Source organism: Notolepis coatsorum (genome assembly GCF_963971535.1).
Source record: "Notolepis coatsorum genome assembly, chromosome: 3".
Classification (NCBI taxonomy): domain Eukaryota; kingdom Metazoa; phylum Chordata; class Actinopteri; order Aulopiformes; family Paralepididae; genus Notolepis; species Notolepis coatsorum.
This window is the reverse complement of record NC_140167.1, coordinates 5942798-5955184: the sequence shown is the minus strand read 5'-3', so window position 1 is coordinate 5955184 and position 12387 is coordinate 5942798. Positions and strand designations below refer to the sequence as shown.

The following is a 12387-nucleotide window of genomic DNA, read 5'->3' as shown; positions in this document are numbered from 1 at the left end:
TAGCACTAAAAGTGAATTTTCTTTCTGGAATCAGAAACTCCAGAATGTCATCTTTCAAAAGAGACCAGGCTCATGCATGTGCTATAAGTATAAAGTATGTTGTTTTGGTTTGCAAAAAAAGTATGCAGTCCTCAAAAACGAAAACTAAAATGGCCACTTCCTGGTTGTTGCGCACCCCCCCCTACTGTTGGTCCGGAAGGCCGGAGACTGTCACATGTTTTCCACCGACACATGTGCAGCCAGCCGGCAGCCAGCCTGGCCGCGCGGATTCTCACCGGGAGAGTGTAACGTGTGGAAGGTCGCACTACCTCTCACCAGATCCTACCCTCGCTGTGCAGGCGCCCCCGACCGAACTGTAGGGGTCGCTGTCCACAACGCCCAGGACCCACCCACGGCTCCCCCTCCCCCTAACTCAGCCAAACGAGTTAGTATAGCGATCAGCCCGAGCCAAGGCAATGCTGACTCTCCGGGAGTCGAGACCGCAGCCTCTTGCATTGGTGACGAGCACAATCTCCGCTACGCCACCCGACCGCTCTTTAATAGTTGTCATACAGAAGTACAGAATACTTTTGCTTCAAAATGCTTCTTTCTGTTACGCTCCAGAGACTGTGCTAGACAAAACGATAAGTATGAAATAAAATAGTATAGCATGTAAAAAATAGAAGTAAAAAATAGAAGTCACGTACACCTATAGTAGCACATACACACAGGCCATTTACGGGGGTATTGGGTTCAGTGATGCAGAGGGTGCAGAGTGTCCTGGCAGCTGGATGGAGGAGGTGTGAGGGGCGGGTTGACGGGGTGCCCAGTGAAATAGCTTTTTCTGTTGATGTCAGAGAGGTCGGGAGGCGGGGGGGCAGGGGTGGGGGGGGGGCAGTCATTTTGGAGGCATTGTGTGTGTGATGCGTATGAGACGGTTCCTATTGAAGGCAGTTAATGGAGAAGAAGAGAATCTTGATGTGGTGTTCTAAAGCTCAGTTTCTTGTCCAGGGTGTGCGTCCCAGATATCTGCAGTCGCTCTGTTGCCCCAACTGTGAGGTCCTGATGTTCACTAAACAGAGACCATTGGCTGCCTACCGGTACATTTAACATTTAACATTTAGTCATTTAGCTGAACGCTTTTATCGAAAATCGACTTACAGGTTCTGTACGACAAGTCAGCAGGAAGGGCACGACTCTTATCAGCTGAGTAACAATGTTCATCAAAACAGTGCTGAAACTTGGGTGCTGCAGTGTTGAGTGCATAGTAGTAAAAGCGTATTAGTATAGGTAGTTGGTAGTAATATAGACAAGGAAGATTATTTAGTGGAAGAGTGCATGATAGTATAAGTAAGACAGTAAGAAGGTTCGTTTCTTTTATTGAAGAAGTGTGTTTTTAGTCGACAGCAAAATATTGGTCGGGTTTCGGCTGTCCTAACTGTCACAGCTGAACTGTTTCAACAGGGAGGGTTCTTGTCACAGCTGAACTGTTTCAACCGGGAGGGTTCTTGTCACAGCTGAACTGTTTCAACCGGGAGGGTTCTTGTCACAGCTGAACTGTTTCAACCGGGAGGGTTCTTGTCACTAGCTGGACTGTTTCAACAGGGAGGGTTCTTGTCACTAGCTGAACTGTTTGGACCGGGAGGGTTCTTGTCACTAGCTGAACTGTTTCAACCGGGAGGGTTCTTGTCACTAGCTGAACTGTTTCAACAGGGAGGGTTCTTGTCACTAGCTGAACTGTTTCAACCGGGAGGGTTCTTGTCACTAGCTGGACTGTTTCAACCGGGAGGGTTCTTGTCACTAGCTGAACTGTTTGGACCGGGAGGGTTCTTGTCACTAGCTGAACTGTTTCAACCGGGAGGGTTCTTGTCACTAGCTGAACTGTTTCAACAGGGAGGGTTCTTGTCACTAGCTGAACTGTTTCAACCGGGAGGGTTCTTGTCACTAGCTGAACTGTTTCAACAGGGAGGGTTCTTGTCACTAGCTGAACTGTTTCAACAGGGAGGGTTCTTGTCACTAGCTGAACTGTTTCAACCGGGAGGGTTCTTGTCACTAGCTGAACTGTTTCAACAGGGAGGGTTCTTGTCACTAGCTGAACTGTTTCAACCGGGAGGGTTCTTGTCACTAGCTGAACTGTTTCAACAGGGAGGGTTCTTGTCACTAGCTGAACTGTTTCAACAGGGAGGGTTCTTGTCACTAGCTGAACTGTTTCAACCGGGAGGGTTTTTGTCACTAGCTGAACTGTTTCAACCGAGAGGGTTCTTGTCACTAGCTGAACTGTTTCAACAGGGAGGGTTCTTGTCACTAGCTGAACTGTTTCAACCGGGAGGGTTTTTGTCACTAGCTGAACTGTTTCAACCGGGAGGGTTCTTGTCACTAGCTGAACTGTTTCAACCGGGAGGGTTCTTGTCACTAGCTGAACTGTTTCAACAGGGAGGGTTCTTGTCACTAGCTGAACTGTTTCAACAGGGAGGGTTCTTGTCACTAGCTGAACTGTTTCAACCGGGAGGGTTCTTATCACAGCTGAACTGTTTCAACAGGGAGGGTTCTTGTCACTAGCTGAACTGTTTCAACCGGGAGGGTTCTTGTCACAGCTGAATGCTTCAATAACGTGGATTTCCAGGTTGATTCTATCATAAACTACGGATGAGTCATCTCAGTCAACCAACCACCTGCTAACGGCTCTGACCCTTCAGCTCAGCTGGTCAGTGCGGTCGCCTGTGGATCCCATTACAGTTACACTGTAAACCCCGGTCGATATCAGCTCCTCTTGTTTCCGTCATCTATACCCACTACAACACCGTGTGTGTGCTTTCTTCTCCCCGGGTCTATGTCATCTCTATACGGCCGGAGTGTTTCTCCAGTTTGAACCAAAGTGTCATGTGTAAAGGGTAAGCCGGCGCGCTCGGGGAACAGATTGGTCCATGTGCTAATCTACGCGGTCAGCGGGGGGGGGGGGGTGGCCCCGCCGGCTTAATCTGCTCATCAGCACTGCCTGGGTGGGAGGGAGGGTGGGCCTCGCCACGCAGCGCGGCTAACAGACTAAGCTAACGGCGCGCGGCTAAGCGAGCCGGTGGATCCACACCGGCCACTGCAGCACAGATGGCAGCTGGCTGCTCCTGTAACCTGTCCAGTGTTTCCCCTGAAAAAAAATTCAGCAGTGGTTCTGTGCCTCTAGGGGGGTCCGGGGGCATGCCCCCCCCCCCCCCCCCCCCCCCAGAACTTTATTTTTTTTGTTACATTTTAAAGTTAAATGCATCAATCTGGTGCACTTTGAGAGCAAAATAAAGAGGCTAGATCTATGATGAACTTTGTGCTTAAAACACAAAAATCGACTAGACTGCAGTGCTTTCTCCCTGCAGCCTTTTACATTAAGCACCCCCCACAGCCCAAATGAAATGATAAAAAAAGATAATAATAAAAAAAAAAAAAAAAAAATCTTTTTGTTAGTATTTTTTTTTTAATAGTCTAGTTCATAGCAGCGGCGGTCTTAATTCAGCAGCGGCACAGGGGAAACACTGCTGTCCATCAGCGATAGCTGCTCAACAGCCTGAGCTACAGAAAATAAAGAAAGAAACAAACACTCAGGGCTAGATCCACAAAGAATGGATTGCACCGCGCAGGTGATTGATTTAATGAAAATTGTATTAACAGATTGCAGAATGGGTACAATACAGTATGGCTTTTTTTAAGGGGATGCAGACCAGAGAAAGACTTTCGTCTCGTTTACATCAGGGTCCCCCATTTTCAATTCATAATGAATTGTAAGTAAGGGTGCAACTAGCACCGTGCAATCCATTCTTTGTGGATCCCGCCCTCAGTGGTGATGATTCCTCTATATAGCTAGCGTTCCCTCACAAAGGGGACACACGTGCACATGCGCGCGCACGTAGAATAGCATGTCACTTTGGTGCTCAGGGGATGAAGGAAGCGGCGACGAGCTACTGCGGAGGATGTATTATTTTCATAAGCAGAGCCTGCCAATAACATGTCCGTGGCGGCCGGGCGGGCAGAGAGCCGGGTATTAACCCACGCAGCAGCGGCAGCGGCACGCGGAGTCTTTGATGTCGTCGGCGGCGGCGGCTCGCTACAATCTAGTAATGGAATCTCTGCCGTCACAACATCAAACTAATGGCAGAGACAATCACAGCCCCTGATGCGTCCCCGCTGGATATGATGACGGCCCGCTATTTTAAGACCCGTGTGGGGGGGGGGCTGTCCTGCTATAGAGATACCGGGCAGAGGCCAGGAGCTGTCACCAGCCTAGGGATGGGTACCGAATTCGGTTCTTTTGAGGTACCGAACCGAAACACGTCGGTACTACCGAGTATCGATTCAAGTGAGATACCAAAAGAAAAAAAACAAAAAAACTTTACATTTTTTTTTTTTTTACCTTACTTTTATAAATGTTTTACCTTTTTTCTTTTCATGTCAACGTTCACACGCACAATATATGCTTACCTAGGATTTGACTTGATTCAACAACAAAGCAGTTGGAGCAATGGCAAGCCAAAAACGGTCGAAATTGTAGTTATTTGAAGTTAGGATATTTTTTTTCACGACTGAGGTAGGTAAATACATTTTTTGTAGACTAAAGTACCAAAAAAAGGTACCGTTGGGTACCGGTATCGATTCACAGGTACCGGTACCGGTACCGTATCGGTTCAAATGTGAAAGGTACCCATCCCTACACCAGCCCTCCCCACACCCTGCGGCTAAATGAATCCACGCATGCTCTCAGACGTGCATGTAGACGTGCCGAGAGGAAGTGGAGGAGGAAGGACAGGTTGCATGTCTCCCTCCAAATCCTACACAGCGCTCTGTCCATCTACACCAGACGGCTGTCAAAATTGCAAAAAACAACTTACATTTCCAACCTAGTCACAACAAATTCCAATAAACCCCAGGCCTTGTTCAAAGTCCTAAACTCCCTCACCAACCCCTGTGCCACCCCCTCTGTCGTACCTTCATTAGCTCTATGTGAAGGCGTCCAACACTTCTTCATCAGCAAAGTCTCTGTCCTCAGATCCCTCTCCCCCCTGCCCCCCTTGCCCCCCCCACCCCCTCTTCTCCCCCCCCACCCACTGCCTGCTGTTTTTGACCAGTTTGCCCCGGTCTCCCTCTCCTCCCTTAAACACCTGCGACCAACAAATTGCCCCTCAGACGCACTCCCCTCGTGCATCCTAAAGGAAGTACCTGACCCTGTCCTCCTCACATTATTACCTCTACTAAACGCCTGCCTCAGCACTGGATGTGTCCCGGCTGCCTTCAAGCATGCTGTGGTCCAGCCCCGGATAAAGAAGCCCAACCTCGATCCCTCTGTCTTTGCCAATTTTAGACCCATCTCACAATTACCATTTTTATCGAAAATCCTGGAGCGCATAGTCTACATACAGCTACAATCATTCCTTGAACACAACGACATCCATTGATTGATTGATTGAAAACTTTATTAACAGATTGCAGAATGGGTACAATACAGTACAGCTCAATACACACAATTGTTAAGGGGATGCAGACCAGAGAAAGACTTTCGTCTTGTTTACATCAGGGTCCCCCATTTTCAATTCATCAGGACATATATGACATACATGACATACAGATAGACAGTACTGCTACATCTATACATTTATGACATACCAGATTATTGGATGATAAATTCCAATCTGGCTTTAAACCACGACACAGCACTGAAACGGCCCTCCTCCGTGTCTTAAATGACCTGATTTCAGCTGCTGATGCAGGCCACCCATCCCTACTACTACTCCTTGACCTCACAGCCGCCTTTGATACGGTAGATCACCACATCCTCTTAGCTCGCCTCGAGCATTATGTAGGCCTTAAGGGCCCCGTCTTAGACTGGTTCCGGTCCTACCTAAGCAATAGGACCTTCTCTGTCCAACTCGGTGACTTCACTTCCTCTGTGGCCCCCTTCACCTGCAGGGTGCCCCAAGGCTCGATATTGGGTCCCACCCTCTTCCTCTTATACATACTCCCCCTAGGCCAGATCTTGGCAAAACATAACATCTCATTCCATTGCTTCGCCGATGACGTGCAGGTCTACCTCCCCTTAAAACCCACCCAAGGGAAAACATCAATAAAACCACTACTTGACTGCCTGGCAGAAATCAAGTGCTGGATGTCTGAAAACTCCCTGACATTAAACAAAGGGAAAACCGAGGTCATTGTTTTTAATATTGCCCCCCCCCCGGCCCCCCTCATTGACGCACTTGGTCCCCTGGGTCCAAACCTCTCCACCTCTGTCAGGAACCTCGGGGTAATCTTCGACAGCAATTTTTTATTCGACAAACAGGTCAGCGCCGTAGTCAAAAACAGTTTTTACCAGCTAATCAGCTAATAACACTACTGTTTAAACAGGCCTTTGGGTAATGTTTGAGCTTTTCCTCCAGGTGTAAAATATGTCTATTGTCTCTTATCACTTGAATGTTTCTTGCTTTTTATTTTTATATTTTATTTCTGCTGTATGTAAAGCACTTGAGTGTGAGTTCTCTCTGTGAAAATTGCTATACAAATAAACTTTACTTTACTTACCTCCGGCAAAACTGTAACACTGAGCCCCAGTAAGCCGACTACACTTTCTGAAAAGCACACGGTGGTTTTGTCCAGTAAGACGGATCGTAACGTGCTCCGGGTCTCCGATGCACCCGAGCGATCCCTCTCTCTCTCTCTCTCTCTCCCTCCCTCCCTCTCTCTCTGCCCTTCTGCATGGATTAGCAATGAGTTTTATGTGTTATTTTACCCAGGATTAAGAGCAATAATACACACAACACGTTGCTGGCAGTCCCCTTTAGCCTCTGACCTTTGGGGAGGGGAGGATTACATCAGCCGCTCCATGGCGGACAGATGTGGCATTTTGTTCCAACTTCCTGCATCTTTTAAGGACAAGGAGGCAAAGGGGGCGGAGCCACACGACCTCGTCAACAGAGCAACACGACCACGACGGGAGTCGAACCAACAAGATTGTGGTCGAGTGCTCTCACCACTAGACTAAGACACCCACCCTGATACAAGCACAGCTCTCACCACTAGACTAAGACACCCACCCTGATACAAGCACAGCTCTCACCACTAGACTAAGACACCCACCCTGATACAAACACAGCTCTCACCACTAGACTAAGACAGTGGCGGAACTTTGGTCCCAGCGGTGGGGGGGACATATTAGGGGGCGTGGTCAGTGACGTCGCAGGGGGGTGGGGGGGGGGCGCGTAATGCAGGTGCTTGCATTATAAATCGAATGTATGCGAGACAAACAATGTAATCGTTTTGATGCATACATCTCTGCCCAGCCTACCCCACCTGTTGCTGTTGCGCCCCCGCACAGAGACCCATATCCCCGCACCAGAACGCTACGACGGGGACGTCTCTAAATGTCATGCCTTTATTTTTCAATATTCACTAGTATTCGGACAACAGCCGCACACTTAAAGTGATACATCTAAAATCGCTTACCTTACCTGTCGGGGGTCCAGGACTCCTGCGTTAGAATGGGCGACAGGCAGCTCAATTCGTTCCCTGCATACATCGCAAAAGGTATTCGATTTCGACCACCCTCCCGGGGCTCGGATTATGATAGTTCTTGTAACTGCCTCCGTGTTCAAGTTTAAGTTAAGTATGATGTCATAGACTATGTCAAATGTCATGACTCATAGTAGAATCGGCTGGCTTGTTCACCATCCGCCAGGGAAACCGCAGATATATATTCCTTTACTGCGAATTGAGACGAGAGCGTCCCAAAAATGATTCCAGGCCGCTATTTCTTTACCAACGAATTTCCAGTTCCAACTGGTTCATGCGTCAGCTACACGCTGCTTTAATAACACTGCATTATCGAGACAGCGCCCCTATGTATGACTGCAGTGCCGGCACTGTGTAGTAGCGAGTCACAGTGCTGGCCGCCAGGCTGCGCAGTTGCAGCGGTTTGGAAAACATGGGGGGGACAAATACTGCATTCTGAAATCATGCGGGGGACATTTTCCGGGGACCCCCCCGCAAGTTACGCCCCTGGACTAAGACACCCACCCTGATACAAACACAGCTCTCACCACTAGACTAAGACACCCACCCTGATACAAACACAGCTCTCACCACTAGACTAAGACACCCACCCTGATATGATACAAACACAGCTCTCGCCACTAGACTAAGACACCCACCCACCCTGATACAAACACAGCTCTCACCACTAGACTAAGACACCCACCCTGATATGATACAAACACAGCTCTCGCCACTAGACTAAGACACCCACCCACCCTGATACAAACACAGCTCTCACCACTAGACACCCACCCTGATACAAACACAGCTCTCACCACTAGACTAAGACACCCACCCACCCTGATATAAACACAGCTCTCACCACTAGACACCCACCCTGATACAAACACAGCTCGCACCACTAGACTAAGACACCCACCATGATACAAACACAGCTCTCACCACTAGACTAAGAGACCCACCCACCCTGATACAAACACAGCTCTCACCACTAGACTAAGAGACCCACCCACCCTGATACAAACACAGCTCTCACCACTAGACTAAGACACCCACCCTGATACAAACACAGCTCTCACCACTAGACTAAGACACCCACCCTGATACTAACACAGCTCTCACCACTAGACTAAGACACCCACCCTGATACAAACACAGCTCTCACCACTAGACTAAGACACCCACCCTGATACAAACACAGCTCTCACCACTAGACTAAGACACCCACCCTGATACTAACACAAACTCTCTCTCTCTCTCTCTCTCTCTCTCTCTCTCTCTCTCTCTCTCTCTCTCTCTCTCTCTCTCTCTCTCTCTCTCTCTCTCTCTCAAACAAACAAAGCCGGCTTCTCCGCACAGACACAACCCGCTCACACGCGGCCGTGTAAAAACATCATGAGAGGAATATACTGTATAGACCTGGAGAATTGGTTTAACATCAAAGGGGTCGGTATAGCAGAGATGCTGGCGTGAGAAATCCACTTGATTACAAGACTATAGAGACGAGGAGCGACATGTTCACTGCAATTATGGTTATGTTTTGGGCTCGGGGGGGAATACAGGTGCCGGGGTTTTGGGCCTCAATTACTTGGGAGGTGCATCCATCCATCCATCCTTCCATCCATCCATCCATCCATCCATCCTACCATCCATCCATCCATCCTTCCATCCATCCATCCATCCATCCATCCATCCATCCATCCATCCATCCATCCATCCATCCATCCCCAACCTTCCTTTCATCATTCTGCAGCTCCCTGACATGCCCGGCAGGTTCTCAGATCCTACTCGCTGTGAAGATCACAAGCGGAGCTGCTCGCCCGGTCGAGTCCGACGGATCGGGGATTGCACGCTATACTACGCCGACGTCAGCGAGTCTGAAAATCACCACGAGGTGTATCTCGTCTTTTTTCTTTATTTCTTTTCTTTATTTCAGATCCCCATCAGTCACTGCCTCAGCAGCAGCGACTATTCTTCCTTTGGTCTGGATCCAAACACATATAAAAATCAAACAAGAATAATCAATAAAACAACATAAAATAAAACAAATATCAATACAACACCAATAAAATATACAAACAAATATAGAACAATAAACAAATCAAAATCAGACATACAAACAAATATAGAACAATAACAAATATACAAACATAGAACAAAATCAAATATCAATAAAACAACAAATCAATAAAACAACAAACGGAAACATCTCAGAGAAAACTAAAACGTGTTCAAAAACAGCTTGACATTCCATGTACTAATATTCCTCATAACCATTAGACAAAGACATTCCAAATTAATACAGACACGGATTAGACTAAATCAATCTCTTTCTGCATTGCAGTCTCTTCTTGAATCCAACTTGACTGGTAATTGAAACTAAATATTGTGGACGTCTATTCTGTCTATTGTGTCTGTGTTCCCAGGAACCTCCCGGGTGAAGAGGAAGTTCAACCTGACACGATTATCTGTATCTGTAATTTGTATTCGGGTATTAGGACCAGAGGTCTTTTATTTATTTATATAGACAAGATGAGATCAGACATAATTTAATAAAATTACCATTAGATTAAAGGAAGTCATGTTAAATTGGGCAAATCAATTGGGGTGTTTTCTAACCTAATAGATTCATTGGAGATGTAATTCCAAATGTGCCTTCAAAGCATAAAATTGATTTAATATAATTAATTAATAATATATTTCCACCGCCTCATACTGTACTTTTCATCTCTCTCTCCCTTTCTTTCTTTCTTTCTTTCTTTCTTTCTTTCTTTCTTTCTTTCTTTCTTTCTTTCTTTCTTTCTTTCTTTCTTTCTTTCTTTCTTTCTTTCTTTCTTTCTTTCTTTCTTTCTTTCTTTCTTCCCCCCCTCTCTCTCTCTCTCTCTCTCTCTCTCTCTCTCTCTCTCTCTCCTCTCTCTCTCTCTCTCTCTCTCTCTCTCTCTTTCTCTCTCTCCCCATCTCTCTCTCTCGTGCATGTGTGTGTGTGTGTGTGTGTGCGTGTGTGTGTGTGTGTACGTGCGTATGTGCGTATGTGTGTACGTGCATATGTGTATGTGTGTGTGTGTGTGTGAGTGTGTGTGTGTGTGTGTATGTGTGTGTGTGTGTGTGTGTGGTATGTGTGGATGTGTGTGTGTGTGTGTGTGTGTGTGTGTGTGTGTGTGTGTGTGTGTGTGTGTGTGTGTGTGTGTGTGTGTGTGTATGTGTGTGTGTGTCTCACCCCCAAACGCCGGCCTCATGGTGAAGTCGTGGTCGTCCACCTTCAGCAGATTCTCCGTCTTCACCGTCTTGCGATTCTTGGTCACATCTGGAGGCTTCTTACTCAAGGAGCTGAAGGACGACGACGACAACAACGACAACAACACCAACAACAACAACAACAACAATACAGTTAGAGGTCAGAGGCTCAGATCTGTTATTGATTACAACACGTTATTTGAGTTCCCGGCTGCGGAACAAACCCAGGACGCTCACATGGCTTTACCTCAAGACCTAACCCTAACCGCGTGATTTTTTTCCGTAGCCTATGTTTGCGATGACCCTCTCTGATTGGCTAGCCGCATACAGCGAAGACCCTCTCTGATTGGCTAGCCAACCAGAGTGCAAATGTAACACTAAAGTGCAATACATGTACTGTAATATATTGCACTTTACTGTTACATTTGCACTCTGGTTGGATGAGAGGAATCTAGTGCTATGCTGCGCAGCTGCGCTCTAAGACCACAGCTGGTATAAATAGTCTATGGATGGTGAGAGGCGGTAAGTGTCTGAGCAGACTTCACATTATTCTGCGAGGCCTTATGATCGTGTGCAGAGTACTGTGACCGTGACACACTGTGATTTAACTATGGTGTGAGAGACGCTGGCTGCTTTAATGATGAGCCCACGTTAATGATGAGCCCACGTTAATGATGAGCCCACGTTAAGGCTACTATACAGGCTACTATATTGTGTGTGTGTGTGTGGTCGCTGCAGCCCCCTGGTGACAATCTGGTGATTATGGGTAGGTTCAGGTTAAATAATGTAGCCAATCACATCCTGATCCCAGCGCAAAGCATAATAATTTTTATTTTTATTTTTTTTATCTTTTTCCCCCCTCCCTTTTTCCTCCGATTTTCTCCCATCCCAATGTTAGTCGTTATGCCAATTCCCAATCCCATTCCTGGTCGCTGCGCACTTACCCCCCACAGTCGGTCTGGGAGAGTGGAGGCTACCACGTGCTTCCTCCGACACACGTCCAGCCAATCAACCGCTTCTTTTCACCTGGCAGCGCGGATTCTCACTGAGAGGGCGTAGCGTGTGGAAGGATCACACTATCCCACTCAGGTCCTATCCGCGCTTAGCAGGCGCCCCGACCGAACTGTAGGAGTCGCTGTTTACAACGACCCGGACCCACCCCGCCAGCTTCTCCCACCCTCTAATACAGCCAATTGTATTAGTGTGAACGGCCAGCCAAGCTGGTGACAACCCCGGAGCTGTGAGCTGGATTCGAACAGGCGAATCCTAGCGTCTCCGGGGTTGGTGACGAACGCAATCTCCGCTACGCCACCTGACCGCCCCGCATAATACATTTTCTGTAAACATCTGCATTCCGAATTTCCGCCCGCCAATCGCTTTGTAGCGAACACCGGCGCACTATTTTGAGTCAAATGTCAAAAAGCTAAATGGATATATACGGTCTTTTTCCGAGGCAACATATAAACAAAGTAATTCAGAAGCTGCCAGCAGCAGCAGCAGATACCGGCACCCCTGCAGCCACAGCGAGCCCTGCCCTGGCTGCCCTGCCCTGGGCATAACACCTGAGGCTATTTTATGTTGCGTTATCTTGGCAAACAAGGGTTTGCTCTACGAGGGCATGATGAGAGTCAGAGTTCATCAAATCGTGGAAAC

General features: G+C 47.6%; 1 protein-coding gene across 1 annotated transcript in view; it reads right to left on the bottom strand.

Annotated features, from left to right (window-relative positions):
• LOC311225148 (gamma-aminobutyric acid receptor subunit rho-2-like) overlaps nucleotides 1-12387 on the bottom strand; it is a gene marked incomplete at its 3' end in the record, with an annotated part of 65222 nt that overhangs the window by 34848 nt on the left and 17987 nt on the right. Inside the window, exon 2 of the mRNA XM_084310352.1 lies at nucleotides 10718-10827. Coding sequence (XP_084166478.1) covers nucleotides 10718-10736 — 19 coding nt within the window. The 5' untranslated portion in view covers nucleotides 10737-10827. The remainder of the gene's footprint in view (nucleotides 1-10717; nucleotides 10828-12387) is intronic.